The following is a 17921-nucleotide window of genomic DNA, read 5'->3' as shown; positions in this document are numbered from 1 at the left end:
TATAGAGCAAATATAGTGGTGAGTTGAGTGTTTGATGTAGCAGTTAAAATGCCACTTGGAACACTGACATCCCAAATTGGAGTTCCTGCATTGAAGTTACAGCTTCTCATCAGATTCCAATGTCCTACTGATGTATACCAACGGAGATAGCAGGTGGTTCTGAGAAATTAATGGAAGCGCATTTGTTATATAGCTTTAGGTATTACAATAAGTAATAGTAGTATCTTCATTTGAGAAAATATTTGGTGGCTTTTTTCTTTAGTGCACAAAACATAAATAGTAAGATTTCTTGACAAGTACCTAACAAAGAGGGCCCTATTCTTGATAGTCTTAAATATAAATGTATTATATGGAGTCTACAGATATTATGTACAAAAGATATACTTTTGCTCATTGCATACATACTAACTGCATTCTTTGCTAATAAATGCAGGATATATGCTCAACATTTGACTGGTAAATAAATGCTGAATATTTGTGTGAAATTAAGTCACATCTGGGGTGAGCATTTGATTCAGTAATTAGAATGCCATTTGTAAAACTTGCATCCCACCTTGCTACTCTTGTGTGCTAGTTCATGTTCTGCTTCCAATGATTAGTAAGAAAGAGTATTGAAATAGGTGACAATACTGAGATTTGTCTATTTTCCTGCACAATTTTATCAGTTTTCATTTCATGTATTTTAAAGCTCTATTTCTAGGTGCATAAAGACTGGGATTGTTATATTCTCTTAGTGTCATGACCTGTTTATTGTTATTAAATGTCTGTCTTTATTCTTAACACTCGTTGCTCTAAAACCAGTTCTTATGCTGGTATTAATCCATTTTGTGCCATCATCCTAAGTATAGGACACATATTAGAACTTAGAGCAATAAATATACCATTGATGGGAATTTTAAAAAAATGTGCCGCCATTGAAATATTTACAGAATTGAAAACTTGGGACTTAATGGATGAACATGCTATATGTTTTTCTATTCTTTTGCTTATGTATATAATCATGTGTTATTTGTGTGAGGGTTTCTTTTTTAATGTTTCTTATACTTCCTTTTTTTTTAAAAGATTTATTTTATTTTTATTGGAAAGTCACATGTACAGAGAGGAGGAGAAACAGAGAGGGAGATCTGTCCATTGATTCACTCCCCAAGTGGCCATAACAGCCAGAGCTGAGCTGATCTGAAGCCAGGAGCCTGGAACCTCTTTTTGGTCTCCCACTTGGGTGCAGGGTCCCAAAGCTTTGGGCCGTCCTCGACTGCTTTCCCAGGCCACAAACAGGGAGCTGGATGGGAATCGGGGCTGCTGGTATTAGAACTGGTGCCAATATGAGATCCTTAATGCAAGCAAACTGATGATTTCATCTGCTAGCTATTGTGCAAGACCCTGTTTCTTATATTTCTATCAGTATAGTTTTTTATATTTCAAAAAGTAATGGTAAATACTTTTAACTTTTTGAAATTTAATGCTCAAAAATTTGCCTTCATAGTTTTACAAGATATTGTTGCCAGATGTAGAAGTCTACGTTGGATTTTTTTGTATTTTAAAGTCATTGCTTGTTTATGTTCTCCTTTTCTCAGATTCTGATAGTAAAATTGTGATATTCTCATGTTTATTTTTTTGTTCATTAATATTCTTCTGGTTTCTTAAACAGTCTTAAATTTAGTTATGTGTAACTCAATTATGATGTCTTATAATGTGTTTTTTTCATATTTCTTGTGATGGAGGTTTGTTGAACATTTTGGATTTGTGATTTATAGTTTATTTGATTTGAGAAAATTTTGGCCATTGTCTTTAAATATTTATCCTGATTGCCCCTCTCTCTTCTCTCATCCAGGAATTCCCATTATCTGTATATCAGGTTGCTTGACTTTATGCTAAAGTTTACTTATGTTCTTTGTATTACACGAAATTTTGTTTTTCTCCTTGTGTTTCATTTTTTAATATTCTATCACTATGCTTTTAAGGGTACTTTACTGTCAAACCTGGTGTTTATACACTTCAATGCATATATTTTTTTATCTCAGATGTAGTTTTAATGGCTACAGTTCCAATTTTGGATTTCTTTATATTTTCCATATGCTGCATAAATTCTGAACATTATATCATACAATTATAATTATTATTTTCATGTCTTCATTTGCCAGTTATAATATTTATGTAAGTTCTGGGTTAGTTTGATAGCTATCAATGTTATGTGTTTTTCTGAGTCTTTGCATCTCTCTTATCTTACATGTAAATGCTAGACACTGTAAATTTTACTTTTTGTGTTTGTTATTTTTTTGCATTACTGTTACTTTTCTAGATTTTTCTTCTGCAATGCGGAAGAAACAGTTTGATACTTTTTTCTTTTATAACTTGTCAAGTGGATATGGAACAGTGCTCAATTAAACATTCTTGTTCTGGAAGTAAGATTTTCTTGATATTTTGTGAATTATACATTTTTTCATGTTCTCTGTAACTATCCACTGTTCTCTCTCTAATATTTTATGTTTTATTCCTCTTTCCTGTGGTTTTGTTTTTTACATGCCTACTCACTGACCATTGCTGTGCTGTGAAGGCCTGTGTGTCACTTTGTGTGTCCCACTAACTTACTCTGTGATATGTAGGGCTACTGGTCTCTCTGGACTTTTTGCTTTTTGTTTCCAACTTCGCATGCCAGGCTGCACCTCTGCTCTTTCTTACTTCCTTGCAGCCTGCAAGGTATCCCAGTGCAGCAATCTGGGATAGTTGTGGGACTTAATCTTGTTTTCCATCTTATAACTAATACAATCCTTTATTGTCTCATGCCAAAAGTCTTAAAAATCATTGTCATATTTTTTGTCTGTTTTTTTTTTTCAAGCAAGGGGAAAACATTGGTTCCTTTTTTCTCCATTTGAATAGAAACGGAAGTTCTTAATGACATATGATTAGAGTTTAACTGCTTGAAATTAACTAGATGTAACACACCCAATTTTTCTTAATTTTCCTTTAATCTCTGAGAACTGTCAAGAGAAATAAAGTTGAATAATAAATAATCTAGAGTTTAGCTCAAGGAAGACAGTCTGGACTCTATTACTTTTTCTGCATTATCAGAGATTGGTCATGAAAAGCATTGCCTTGATGCTTTGGATATAATTTGTCTGTATTCTAAATGAAAACAATGGTTGAATTCAGTTTCTTTTTACTAAATTTGATCATCATGAGGATGCCTAGCTGCTTGATACAGAGTAAGAAGGTTTATGATGCCAAAAGATGCAAAGTAAATAAATTTCTTTGATTTATCATTGTCCTAAGGGACTAGGTTCAGTGAAATTTGGTTAGCCTATTCTTATGAAGTTCAGTGATGAGAATATAAGTATTTTACAGGTTAAAATTGAACCACTAAGCTGTTGAAAAATTTACTAGCAGGCCTGTAACCTCACAGTTAAAATGCTATTTAAGATAGCTGTGTCCTTGGGTCCAGCGCAGTAGCCTAGTATTCCTCGCCTTCATGCTCTTGGATCCCATATGGGTGCCTGTTTGTGTCCCAGCAGCCCGCTTCCCATCCAGCTCCCTGCTTGTGGCCTGGGAAAGCAGTCGAGGATGGCCCAAAGCCTTGGGACCCTGCACTTGCATGGGAGACCTGGAAGAAGCTCCTGGCTCCTGGCTTCGGATTGGCTCAGCTCTGGCTGTTGCGGTTACTTGGGGAGTAAATCAACGGACAGATCTTCCTCTCTGTCTCTCCTCCTGTCTGTCTGACTTTTCAATAAGAATATGTTTAAACAAAAAAAAAAAATGCCTGTGTCCACATGATAGTACCTCTGTTTGGTTCCTGAATCTGGTTTTCAGCTGTTGCATTCATATGCAAGATCTGAAGTGAGTATCTGGCTTCTGGCTAGATTGCAGGTATTTGGAAAAATAAACTGGCAGATGGGAGTCCCTCCATCTCTCCTACTAAAATAAATATTGAAAATTCACTTAAGTAATATCCTAGGAGTGAGAGCTTCCTCGCCTCCACAAATGCTTGTAACGGCCAACTCTGTACTGGATAGAAGCCAGGAACTTCACCCAGCCATGTGAGTGGTAGGGTCCTGTCAACTTGGACTACCTTCTGCGGCTTTCCCAGCAGTGACACCATAAGGACGTTTGCTGGCACCCGTGTGAGAGGCTGGCATTGCAGATAGTGAGTGGCTTGATGCAATGTACCACAGTGCTGACCCCCTACCAATGTTTTTAAGTTAAAATAAATATTAATGCTTATTTTCAAACTTGAGATAATTCACATCTATAAAAAGAACACTGGAACCCTCTTTTGAGGTATTGCTGCTCTAACTCCTTTTTCAATAAGCTTGTTAGAATGCCATTGAATTTTACATAGATTAAAATAGAATTTTAATGTATTTTTTATTACTGGGATAAGTTATAAATTACCTCAGTTGTAATTTTACATGTTTAAAAAATGCTTTATTTATTTGAAAGAGTAACAGAGAGAGAAGGAGAGACAGAGGGAGCGATCTTCCATCTGCTGGTTCACTCCCCACTTGCCAGATGGCCCAGTGACCAGTGCTGTGCCAGGCTGAGGCCAGAGGCCTAGAGCTTCTTCTGAGTCCCTGACATGGAAGCAGGGGCCCAGGCTCTTGGATCATGTGCTGCTGCTGTCTGAAATGTGTTAGCAGGGAACTGGATTGGAAGTGGAGCATCCACGACTCAAACTGACACCCATTTGGGATACTAGTACTGCAGATGGTGGCTTAAACTGCTGAGCCACAGCAAGCCCTAATTTTCCAATTTTTAAATATCATTACTATCCCTTTTGCCTTATAAACCAGAAATCCAGGAATCATAGCTGTGTTCTTGTCTTTACCACTCATTCCCTGTAATTTCTTGAAAGAGGGAAAGGGGGAGACACAGAGTCACAGAGGTTTTCCATCCATTGGCCTCACTAGCCAGGGCTGAGCCAGGCCAGAGCCAGGAGCCTGGCACACCCTCTGAGTCACCCTCGTGGATGGCAGTTCCCCACAGTGGTTTGGTTCTGTGTTTTCTTCTCCAGTTACATGCTGTAGTGACTGCTGATGTTTATGGCTCTGCTCTCGTCTGTCAGTTCATCTCCTAAGTAGTCTTTCAGCTCTAGTCTTTGCCTCTCAGACTTCCTCCACACACATTTATGGCTAGATTTTGTGAAGTATGAATATTATGGTTTTCTACCTGAAAGCTAGAAATTTCTCATGAGTGAAATTTTTCGTGCCATGAAGAGCCCCTCCTTCATTTATTCCCTAAGTGTAGATACAAGTCTCATTCAATTAAATTATCTCGTTTCTCTTAAATGATCTCTGGCAATCTTATATGGTTGTTCATCCTGTTTTATTAATGTGAAATACTCCTTTTTTTCCCTCTAAGCCTCATCCTAATTCCATAATCCCTATATACCAGATGAACACCTACTCATTTCCTTCATGTAATTATTATTACTGTCATGTCCTTCATGATATTTTTTTAAATATCCCATGTGAATTAACAACTCAGTGATTTGTGCTATATAGGATTCTAGACCTACAATCTAGCACTGTTAATATCTTATTAATATCTTATTGTTTAATCGATCGCATTTCTTTACTCTTAATGACTTGTTTAGGTTCCTATGTATTTGTCATGTCAGCATATTACTTGTATTTAGTGAGCATGTTCTTGTTGAGTGAGTGAATAGAAGATAGAAATTTTGTACATTTATGTTATTCTAAGTTAGGTTTTTCTTCTTTTCTTTTAAAAATCTAATTCCTTGCAATTGCCTGGTCCTGTGGTATGCTTTCTTAAAGATATAGCTCAAACTTGTGGATGGATCAAAAACATAAACTATACAGATAGAATTAATTGTTGTTATTCTTGAAAAGAGACCAAACATGAAAGGGAATAATGATGCAAAAGAGATGTTTTTGGTTGGAGAAGGCAAGGAAGAGGAGTACTAAGTATTAATGAGACACTTCTCATAGTTACAGTGACACTTCTTACTTAATTGCATTACTGAAATCTAATATGAGGTTGTGGATAGCCCTTTTTTGTTTAGAGAGAGAGAGAGAGAGAGAGAGAAATTGAGATCAAGAGAAATTTCCCAGCAGCTGGAGAGAGCTCTTACATCAGGCTGAAGCCAAGAGTCCTAAGCTCCATCTTTGGTCTCCTCTAGATGTTGGCAGGCACCTAAGTAACTTGATTCATCACCTGCTGACTCCTAGGATGCCCATTGGCAGGAGCTGAATAAGTAGCAAAGCAGGGACTTGAGCCCAGGCACTCTGAATTGGGTGGTAATGTCCCAAGCAGAATCTCGAGTACTGCATCAAATGCCTGTCCCAGTCCTTTTGTCTTGAATTCATTGTGTTTAGAAGGCTTTTGCTAGTTCAAAAAACACGTTGGTGGTAAGGAGCATTATCCTTTATCAATCTTTCTTTTATTCCTTCTTTTTTCTCTCTCTCCTTTTTTTTTTTTTAACTCCCTGGGAGATTTTTTTTTTTTTAATTTCCCTAATACTTTTTAGATGCTGATGATGTACAAGCATTATTTCACCAGTGGGATTATTCTGATTCCAAACCCACCTACATAAGTGTCTCTGTTTAAATCTATTAAAGGCAGCTCCAATCTACTTTGTCTATATTTGAATTCATGATTTTCTTCAAATCTTTCTCCTCTTTTTTCCCTCTCTACTTATGTTTTTATTCTTCTGGTTGCTCAAGTCAGACTCTAGGAGTTCTTTTCTACTTCTACCTTACCCTCAAATAAGTCTTCATCTTTTAAAAATGTATTTCATGTGTTTCAAAGTGAGAGTGACAGAAAGGAAGAGAACATCCGTCCTCTGGTTGCTTCCCAAAAGCCCGCCACCAGCCAGGGCTGGGAAGCCTGAAGCCATCATGTTTTGCTGATATCCCAGGAACATTAGCAGGGAGCAGATCAGCTGGGACTGGAATCTGTGATCCAGACAAGGAATGCCCATCACGAGGAGCAGCTTAGCTTGCTGCCCCTCCTCTCTCAGGTCTTAAAGGGTCCTCAGTATCTCCTAAATCAGTCTATTCATTTTTATTTCTCTTGCTACAGCCATAGATCTTCCCCCTCTACTTTGTTTCTTACCTTAAAACTTCCCTAATTGTTCTCCCTGCTTCTAGATTTGCTTCTTTCCGGTTCATTCTGCACATTGTAGCCATTGAGAACACCAAGTTATTGTTTAATAATACTTAATAATATAATCACATGATGAGTTTTGAGTTTCTTCCTTTTATCGAAGGGCAAAACACATAGTAGCAGCAATTTTCATGTATGTTATCACTAGAACTAAACTTGCATTTGTGTTAAGAGGGTTTAACTATTTAAGAGATCTGTTAGTTATAACCTAGTCTTTTTTTTTTCTTTGTTGTGAACAGTCTTGTGAAAGGTTATGCTTTTGAAGTTTTTTTTCTTATTTTGAGGATTTATTTGTTTTTATTGGAGAGTTAGATTTACAGAGAAAAGGACAGAGAGAAAGATCTTCCGTCCGATGATCCACTCCCCAAAGGACTGCAGTGGCCTTAGCTGAGCTGATCCAAAGCCAGGAGCCAGGAGCTTCTTCCAGGTTTCCCACACAGGTGCAGCGTCCCAAGGCTTTGGGCCGTCCTCAACTGCTTTCCAGGGCACAAGCAGGGAGCTAGATGGGAAGTGGGGCTGCCAGAATTAGAACTAGTGCCCATATGGGATCCTGGCACATGCAAGGTGAGGACTTTAGACACCAGGTTACTGTGCTGGGCCCATGCTTTTGAAGTTTTGCTGGATATTTATGTAGTCACCAATGGAGATTCTCATTCAAACATGTTATCATTTATTCCAAATTTCTTGTATTCTCAAATATGCCAGTCTTAGTTGTGTTTTTTGCATGTGCCATTTTTTTTTGCATGAAATGATCTTCCTCACTTTCTCTTTAAAGCCTGCATATCTCTCAGTAACTTTGTTTTATCCTTTCTCTAAGCACTGTGCTTTTCTTCTCTCATTTGTGTTTCTACACTGCTTTGTTAATTCTTTTACTTTTAGAACATCTGTCTGTTGTGCAATGATTTGCTTGTTTCTCTCCTACCACATCTAGTTCCTTGAGGTCAGAAATTGCCTTACTTATGTTTTATGCCTCAGACATGTAGTGTAGTGCCTGATAATATGTATAGCGAGTGTTGTATACATGACTTTTGTTGAGCTAAATTATGGGCAATAGTGTCCTGGTTTGGGCTCAACAACTTTTACATCATATTTCAACATAATATTTATAGTAGTTTATAGCAATTATAAAGATAAAGGATGCAGATCTCTCTTTTATGCAATATTCTGTTTTGCTTGGTTAGAATATCAGATATGGAGCATTCTGTCAGGCACTGTACTGAGAGATGTGCATGCTGTTTTATATGATTCTAAAAAGAAATCTACAGTATAAACATTAATTCTCTGTTTATCAGATAAGAAGGTAAAGGCTAAGAGAGACTAAGGATGTTCCACAAGTAGACATACTAGAGATGTTGTTTAAAGAGGCAGGATTTTAAGAAAGATGTGTGTGGTTGTCTTTTCTCATAGATATACAGATTGAGACTACCACCAGTCACTGAAAGCAACACTCATACTTCAGAACACGTGATTTTGACTTTCAATTTACAGAATTGCTTGTGATATTTCAGGTGCATATTAGTGCATTATTGTGTTTAATACTAATTTTTTTGAAAGAGAGGAGAAATGCAATAACTCACTTTGCTTTCCAGTGTATCTAAGTATGTGCTTTTGGTCTAATTATATAGCTGATCATTTTAGTTTTCATATTTATAATATTGGTAAAATCTAACCCCAAATTACTAGGTAAAATCAACAATATTTTTAGTGACTTTTTCTGATTAAATTTTTTCTTCACTTACGTAAAGTTGAAGAGGCATTAGTTAAAGGGGTATTTTAGTAGCAATTTGCATAACGCAAGTAATGATATTTTGTCTAGTGATATATATTGACGTGCAAGTTGATGTGTTTTATTGCTTTTACACAGTTTTTCCTTTTGGGTGCAGTTTTTAATTAGGATGTTATTTAAGGAAGGGTATTTTTCTTTTTGTGGTACTTGAAAACTTAATTTTGTTTATGGAAATTATTTTGCTTAAATATCTTCATATCTTCATCTTATAGCATGTTCTTGCTTGAATTGAATGATGTGTGTGGAAACTATTCCTTCTAAATTTCTTAATTTAAAGTCTAAAATTCTGAATTTCTGTCAAAATGTAATTTGGATATTTTGAGAATTTTAATAGCAAACTCTTATAAACTCTTACTTGTTTTAAGAATGGAATTAATTCTTTCTTTTTTGTTTTGTCTTTTCTGTCTTTTCTATCTTGCTTTCGTGGATATTCACACCAGGAGGACAAAGTGGTTAGAGCCTTTTTTTTTCCATCTAATATTATTTTCTATCTAATATTGTAATTGCCTGTTTTAATTTTATGGCTATATTTAATTTATACACTTCTAAGTTGTGTAAGTTTAGTGCATGACAAATGCTAAGCGGCGTATTTAAGCATGCTATCTGAATTTATTGAAAACATTTGATTGTAGTATAGATGAAAAATTGATGATTCGATTTCTAGACGAGTTTGTCTTTTTAGACTTTAGTATATTTCTTCAAGGAAATCTCAGAATTGTTCGTTGGGATAAGAATTCTTTTAATCTAATAATGTTTCCGTAAAGATGTTACTGAGTTGGCCACATTTTTAAAAAAGAAGCTTCTGACTTAATTTATAGATTCCTTCTTGGTAATAATGAATTAAAATCACATTTAATATGGGTTTTTTGAAGTACGTATTTTGAAACTGATTATAAGTATGTCATATACTCCCTTTAATAATACAGTTTTAAAAATTGTTAGAATGTTCACCTTATGTTCTTGTGTTGAACAGAAGATGTATTTGAACTTAAAATAGAATTAGAATATAAGCTGGTTTTGAATATTATGCTAATATGTGCCTTTTGAAAGGTCAAATATGGATTTGGACCTGCTATGGCCTGGTGATTCCCTGAAAATAGAGACAAAATCTTTCTATTATTTCTTTTACTGAATCAGGCTAAAGATTTTTTTCCCCTAGTGTTCCAATTTAAACTGACATAAAACCCAAGGGGGCATCTTTTAACTGAGGTTCTCTAAGCACCTTTCAACTGAGTTATTTTTAAACCACTGAAGCTGTTTTATTTGTCTCCAAAGTGTTCAGTTTCTCAGCAGAGGATGCTGTAGGTGATGGCAAATATTGAATATGGGTTTAAAATAAAATCACTAGAAGAGGAAGGATTCTGTGACTTCTTTCCACCTTTAAAAAACCTGTACGAATCTTAAGTATTTTTGATTCAGTTTTGAAGATAATATGGATGAGTTTCTGTAGCTGTGTTCTAGACCGCATCTCACTCTTGTTCCAAGATTCTATCAGCTTTCCACTAGCCCACCTTGTTACCTGACTGGAAAGCAGCACAATTCCGGAATCTACACTGCTTTTTTTGGTGTAGGGAATTTACACAGGAAGTGTGATACTCTCATTGATTTCCCCGGTTCCACAATGAATCCTATAGCTGTTCTATTGATGAGGCACTTGATGATACCTTAGCTATTGTAATAACTTTCACATGCTGACCAAGTATTATAATTTGATACTTTTTTTTACATGTAATATGTAATTTGACACTTAACATGCCCCATCGGGGGTACATTTGCTTCAGCAGTTGAGATGCTGCTTGGAAAGCCAGCGGAACATAATGGAATGCCTAGGTTTGAATTCGGTTCTGCTTCTAATTCCAGTTTTCTGCTGATGGCATAACCTGGGGAGATAGCAGGTGATGATGGCTCAAATATTTGGGTCTCTGCAAGCTGACATGTTTTCTGTATTAATGCACATTATACAGTCCTCCACTCCTTGTTTACTTTTTCTAAAACTACCGCTATTATTTTTATGTGGAGTTGTAGGTCTACAGATTCTTAAAAAATTTTTCAACTTTTACTCTTTAAATTTTTTTCCATTAAAAATTTTTGTTTGAAAGGCAGAGACAAGGAGAGAGATAAGAGACCAAGAAAGGTCTTTCATCTACTTGTTCACTTTGAGTGTTTGAAGCAGCTGGTGCTGGGCTAGGTGGAAGCTGGAGCCCAGAACTGAATCCAGGTTGGCTTATGTGGGGGGCAGGCACCTCACTCCAGGGACTATCACGTGTTGTCTCCCATGATGCCCCGGAACAGGACGCTAGAATTAGGAGTGGAGCTGTGCTGAATATCCACTTTTGCACTATTTTTGATTATTTCTCTTTGCTTACACAATAGTTGTATAGAGCTATTCCAGTAAATACATGATTAATGGTAATATTGTTTATTTCTCTTTTTATTTCTATTTATTAATTCTATGACATTTATAGAACCTTAATAAAATTTTTCCAGAATCTGACTCTCTTTGATGGTTGCATGGCCAACTCTTTTTAAAAAAATCATACTTAATTTATTTCTATGATCATTATGTGTATTGTAAGTCTGGCAAAGATTAGCATTCATATATTGTTCCCTAGGGAAATTAGACAAACATACAGGGTTGTTCATTCAATGCAGAAGTGTCTTAGAGTGTTACTTAGCTAACATTCCATTTGACAAGAATGTGCAACAAAATCAATCTGAAAATCAAAGAATTTTGAGGAAATTGAAAGAGGGGTTACTGAATACTTACTTGAACATAATTTATGAGCATTTTTTAAGACTAATGAAAAATTTGTAATTTTGAAAACCATTTATCTGCTTGTATATTTAGAATAAATGGGCATATAGTTTTAAAAATCTGTTCGTTGTTCTTTTAAAACTAATTCCATGAAAATTCTATGAAATCAAATGTCAAAAATGAAAGATTCTCCATGGAAATGTTTGTGGCAAATGAAAGTACCGATAAAAATAGTATGTCAAAGTTTTCTTTTTAGTTGATGTTGTTATAATGAGAGTTGATCTAAAGTAAGGCCAAGATACCAGGCCTGATTACTCAGAAATAGAATAATAGATTATTGTTTGAACTTTAAAGGGTTGTGTTAGGTGATTTAAACTCCAATATTTTTTAACTTTTTTTTTTAAAGATTTATTTTTATTATTTTTTTATTGGAAAGGCAGATATACAGAGAGGAGAGACAGAGAGGAAGATCTTCCGTCCGATGATTCACTCCCCAAGTGAGCGCAACGGGCCGATACTATGCCGATCCAAAGCCAGGAGCCTCTTCCAGGTCTCCCACGCAGGTGCAGGGTCCCAAAGCTTTGGGCCGTCCTCGACTGCTTTCCTGGGCCACAGGCGGGGAGCTGGAAGGGAAGTGGGGCTGCCGGGATAGAACCGGTGCCCATATGGGATCCCAGGTGTGCAAGGTGAGGACCTTTAACCACTTGCGCCACCGCACCGGGCCCGATATTTTTTAACTTTTAAGGTGCTTAGTTAACAAAAGGTATAATAAGCCTTGTGATTTTCCTCAATTTACGTGAGTTTTGTAACCTTTGGGCTAGTAATCTGATATTCAGAGAAGTTATTAAATAAGACAGAATAGTTCAATTAGGTATTATGACAATTGTATCCTCATTGAGTATTTCCCACTGCATGTCATAATGGATTTTTTCCCATTTCTGGTTTTTTTTTTAATCTCTCAGGATCAAAATAGAATACTTCCCCGAAATCTGATAGGAAGTCAATTGCTCAGAGTTTATCTCTCTGTACTGGAGTTTTTCTTTTTAAATATTTATTTATTTTTATTGGAAAGGCAGATATACAGAGAGGAGATATAGAGAGAAAGATCTTCCATCTGCTGATTCACTTACCAAGTGGCCACAACGGCTGGAGCTGAGCTGATGGTCCAATGCCAGGAGCTTCTTCCAGGAATCCTAAAGCTTTGAGCCATGCTTGACCACTTTCCCAGACCGCAGGCAGGGAGTTGGCTGAGAAGTGGAGCATCCCGGTCATGAACTGGCACCTATACGAGATCCTGACCTATGCAAGGCGAGGACTTTACCCATCAGACTACTATGCTGGGCCCTGGAGACTAAGTTTTTAAATTTTATTATTTTTTTTTTTTAAGATTTATTTTTATTATTTTTTTCATTGGAAAGGCGGATATACAGAGAGGAGAGACAGAGAGGAAGATCTTATCGAGATCTTTTCCACTTTTGAGGCTTGTTTATTTATTTATTTATTTTTTGTCGTGTTGGATGGTAGAACTAGATTAAAAGATGAACATTCATGAAAGCTATTCTGTAGCCTGGAGTTGTTCTAGTAGACATAGTTAAATATAGCCTATAATAGGAGTGCAGTCAATCTCAGTGCTTTGTTACAACAGACTCTGTGGGTGCAGACTCTCTGAGAGCTCACTAGAGTGTAATCAACCTGGTTGCTTACCAAATTGGATCTCCACGAGTAGCTCTGTGCTGGCTGCAACCATCAACAGAGTAACTGACCTGGGCCTTCAGTGAATAAGGACTCACTCCCCAGGTGCTGGTGCCTCTAGGGAGGATGTGCACTGGTTACTGGCTTGGCTTTTGTCCAAAATTGATTTTTAAGGATTTATCATGATAGAATTTGCTAAGTTGTTTATGCGCTGTTTAAAAATGATTCCCTATTCTTGGAATTGAGGGTAAGTTAAGTTGATAATGGCACAAGTGAGACAGATGTTACCCTAATAACAGTATTGAGACTTCTTATGATATTGAGAAAGTAGTGAACTAGCCAATTAAAAGTAAGATAATGTTCACTAGGGACACACTGGAAGTAACCCATTGATTCAGAGTCCATAAAGATCCAAGAACCTTTGATTTCACTAAATAATTTGGTTTGTGGAGAGTACAGGGTAAAGGGAAAGATATTGTTCCTCTTTGACATACAAAATTATTATTTTTATTGGTTCTATTTATTTTGTGATTAGAATTCAACCAAATTCTCTTCCTCATCTCCTGTCACTTTACTTTTTAAAACTTTAAAATCCAGTTGTTTTGAATTACATCTTTTTATGTAAGAGACATCAAATTCCTTCATGTCTCTGTGCCTTTCACACGTTTTCTTCATCTAAAATCTTGTCTATTTTAACTATGTAACCAGAACACTTAGCTCCTTTCATTCCAGCATAAGTAGCTCTGCCTTCAGAAACCCTCCAGTATCTTTTATATGTTGTCAGTACTGCCCTTATCAGATTGCACTAGGATTTATTTATGTACATGGGTGTTCAGTTGGTGCTGGTAAACCAAATGCAAAGAGTTTTTTTCTTTTTTATTTAATGGTTTTGTGTGGTTGTTAGCCTTGCTCATTGAGTAAAATGCATTGTCAGTTTTATTTAACATTATCTTGAAATTAATATAAAGTGATATCCTGAGAAATAGCATATTTTATTTCTATGGAAAAAGTTATAATTTCTCAATTTTTGTTTCCCCCCCCCCCCGTTTACCAATCTCATAGGTGTTTATGTTCTGTAAAAGTTTAGTTTAATGTGATGGTATACTTCTGAAGGATTCTAAGCATTATGGTCAATGTAGTCAATATTGACCCAGCTCTACATGCTTTTGTTGCTTTTGTATGTCAGTTGATAAGAGAATAGAGAAACACATTTTTATAATTCAGATCTTTATGCTTTGTATTAAAATACATCCTATGAGTTTAAAATTCCCAAATGACAGAAATTATTTAAAACGAAGTAGAGAGTCTATTGTATCTACATGTATGCACGTAGGGATACCTAAATGTACAATGTACCAACAACAGTTATTCAGAAGCTACTAACTACCAGGTACTGTGTCCAGGGATTACTGATTGGGGCAGTTTTTTCCCCCTCCTTGACCTTAATGCTTCGTTTAATATACAATAAACAGAGTCTCAAATATATTTAAGAATTTTTGCCAAATGCCACAACTGAGCTGATTTATCTCAGAGTACTTTAATGTTTATTGGCTTATTCAGACTTATCTGGTAGAGTTTTTAAAAGAACTACAATTGCCATGTCTGCTGGACTGTCTAAATCAGGATCTGAAGATGGTATCCAGAAGCTTTTATTTTTTATAGTCTATAAGATAACTCTAACCTAGATTCAGCTCTAGATGCCCCTGTTTCTTGTGACTGTGAAGATTATTCCCTTTTAAACCTGAAGCACTGCCTTTCTCTTAACAAATGTGGAAATCAATATGTTGAAAATCTTTGACTTCTAAAGATAGAATCTGCATGAAGAATAAAATTATGTACAGCTTCCACATGGAAAATCCTCACGAATAATTACATATAGATTTTACTTTTAAGGAAAAAACTGTGGACCTTGCTCACCCTTTGTTTTGTGAGTTAGACTGGATGAGACCTGATTGATTTAAGCAGAGACTGTATCATGTCAACCTGGGAAGTTACCGTTCAGTTAGTGCTCAGGAATGTGAAACTTCCTCATCTGTTGGCAGTGAAAGAAATGGAAAGAATATACACTTCTTAAAATTTGCTCAGTTGGGATTCATAAGTAATTTTATAAATTGCAGTTAAATTGCATAGGTATTACTGCAAAAACCATGCTGATTTAACCTTAGATGCCTGCTAATTCTTGGCAGTCAGCTTGTGGCAAAGGGAAGAAATTCCTCAGTAAGCAAGCCCTGGGTTATTAGGCATCTTGTGGAAGATGACAATTTATAGTCTAGGCAACTCTTCGGAGAAATCGTTGTACCCTTTACTTCAATGTAATGTGATTATGTACTGGAGAACTGGATAGTCTGGGGCAGATGGTATTGCAGATACTGATCTTGAAATGTGTTTATTTCAATCCTCTAATTTAAAAAAAATATGTTTTTAGATGGTCATTTGGTGAAGCAGTTAGGCTGCCCTTGTTCTGTCCACACTTTGTATCAGAGTGCCTAGATTTCGCTTCTGTCCATTCTTCATTCTAGCTGCCAGTTTATGTACATCCTTGGAGGCAGCAGGTGACAACTCAATGCTTGGGTTCCTGCCACCCATGGGGGAGACACAGATTAAGTTCTTGGCTCATGATTTTGGTCTGGCCCTGCTCTGTTATGGCACTGCAAGTGTTTGGGGGGAGTGAACCTGGTGGAGAGGAGAAATTCTGTCTTTCTCTGTCTCTCTTTCTACCTTTCAAAAGAATTTTTTGAAACTTTTTTTCTGTGTTTTAAAGATAACACCTGTCATGCAACTACATAATTGATTAGTTGCAAAGGATGAAAACTCTAGCATATTATCAATATTGACATTTTATAGTAACACTGTTATAGCATCTTATAAAATGTCTCCAGTGGTGTCTAAGTAATATAGCAACTTGATATCTTCAGTTAGTTTTAAAAATTAAATAAATACATGAACAAACTCTTGCTAAAAGTTGCAAGTTTTTTTTTAATTTGCATTTACATTTCACTTACACAGTATCTTTAGCCACATGTAATATATTTCTTTATTGAATTTTTTTACAGTCTTATTTTTTACTTATTTGAAAAGCAAAGTTACAGAAGGAGGAAGAGAACAAGGATGAGGAGGACCAGAAAAAAGAGAGAAAGAAAGTCTTTGACTCACTGGTTCACTCCCAAGTGGCAGCTGGGCTGGGCCAGGATGAAGCCAGGAGCCCAGAGCTTCTGGACTGAGTTTCATAATTAATATATAAAATACACATTCTGATTAAAATTGTAAACATAATAGATAATAGTTATTAGAAATTCAATTCTTTTGAGATAGATGAGATTGATTTTTAAGGTTCTTAAATTTATGGATCAATCAATGTACATGTTTCAGACCAAGACAATATTCTGCATTACTTCTATTCCTTTTAGATACGAGTTCTGAGGAAGTTTGTTCACATTAAAGACTGGGAGTGATTAGAAGAAATTTAGTTATAAAATTGAATTCTAAGAAATTCTGAAAAATGTTTTCCAGGTCATGTGATAAAAATACAGGAATCTCATAAAAAATTTATTTTTTATTATGTCTTACCTAATCATAGGTTTTATTTTTATTTTTATTTTGAAGGTAACGAATTGATAGTCTTATCTCACAAAGCAATCTGCTAATAAGCAGTTAACTTCTCAGTTGCTGAGAGTTATGTCAGAAAAACTATTACAGATACTTATCAAATGAGTATTTTTATTGTTCCTTCATTTATTGGTACCATGTTTAAGCTAGTAACTTTTTAATAGGTTTGCTTCATTTATTTGAAAGACACAGTTACAGAAAAAGAGAGCAGGGAGAATGCACGTAGATCTTCTATCTGCCGGTTCCTTTCCAGAAGACCACAGAGGCGAGGGCTGAGCCATGTTGAAGTTAAGAGCCAGGAGCTTTTTCCGTGTCTCCCATGTGTATACAGGAGCCCATGGACTTGGACTATTTTCCACTGCTTTCCCAGACACATAAGCAAAGAGCAGGTTGGAAGTGGAACAACTGGAACTTGAACCCGCATTGGTATGGGAGGCAAGTGATGCAAGGCAGTGGCTTAACCTATTGGTCTAGAACCCTGGCTCCTAAGCTAGCAAAATTAAAAAGGCGTTGGGAAATGTTAGTTTTAGTACTCCTGTCGACCACAGTTTATATTGATAATTTATTCTTCTTTAATAAGTGCTCTGAATGATTTTTGCAAGTATCCTAGCACTGCATATCTAGCTTTCAGCTTATAGAAAATATAACCTAATAGGCAAACATATGACCTAATAGGCAAGACCAGTCCTATTATGAAACCAATCATTCACTGAAACTTTGTTAGAGAATTTCATTGTACTTTTCCAGTTTTAGTAAATATGTTAATATCCATTTCTTCATCATATGGTTTCCTAATGTAACAAAAGCTGTGTGTGAATGGATCCCATCTGTTCGTGCATCACTTGAAAAACTTTATTGTTTTATTGTTATATTTATAATTCTCATTTCAATGGCACTACCTAATATTCTAATTAGACCTCACGTTTTAAAGAGCAGATTCTTTATTGATGTGAATGTGTTCAA

The 17921-nt window shown here is 35.9% G+C and overlaps 1 protein-coding gene across 19 annotated transcripts in view; it reads left to right on the top strand.

Moving 5' to 3' along the window:
- The window catches only part of LOC121167605 (regulating synaptic membrane exocytosis protein 2), a 471939-nt gene that overhangs the window by 93743 nt on the left and 360275 nt on the right, over positions 1-17921 (top strand). For 7 of the 19 annotated variants that reach the window (XM_040997119.1, XM_040997129.1, XM_040997127.1 and 4 more), the window contains one exon: positions 9346-9357. The exons of the other annotated variants lie outside the window; for them this stretch is intronic. In XM_040997119.1, coding sequence (XP_040853053.1) covers positions 9346-9357 — 12 coding nt within the window. The remainder of the gene's footprint in view (positions 1-9345; positions 9358-17921) is intronic. 19 annotated transcript variants of the gene reach the window in all.

The sequence above is a fragment of the Ochotona curzoniae genome, unplaced genomic scaffold (assembly GCF_017591425.1).
Source record: "Ochotona curzoniae isolate NIBS_2020 unplaced genomic scaffold, NIBS_Ocur_1.0 patch4, whole genome shotgun sequence".
Classification (NCBI taxonomy): Eukaryota; Metazoa; Chordata; class Mammalia; order Lagomorpha; family Ochotonidae; genus Ochotona; species Ochotona curzoniae.
The sequence above is the reverse complement of the archived record's forward strand: the minus strand, read 5'-3'. Positions and strand labels throughout refer to the sequence as shown.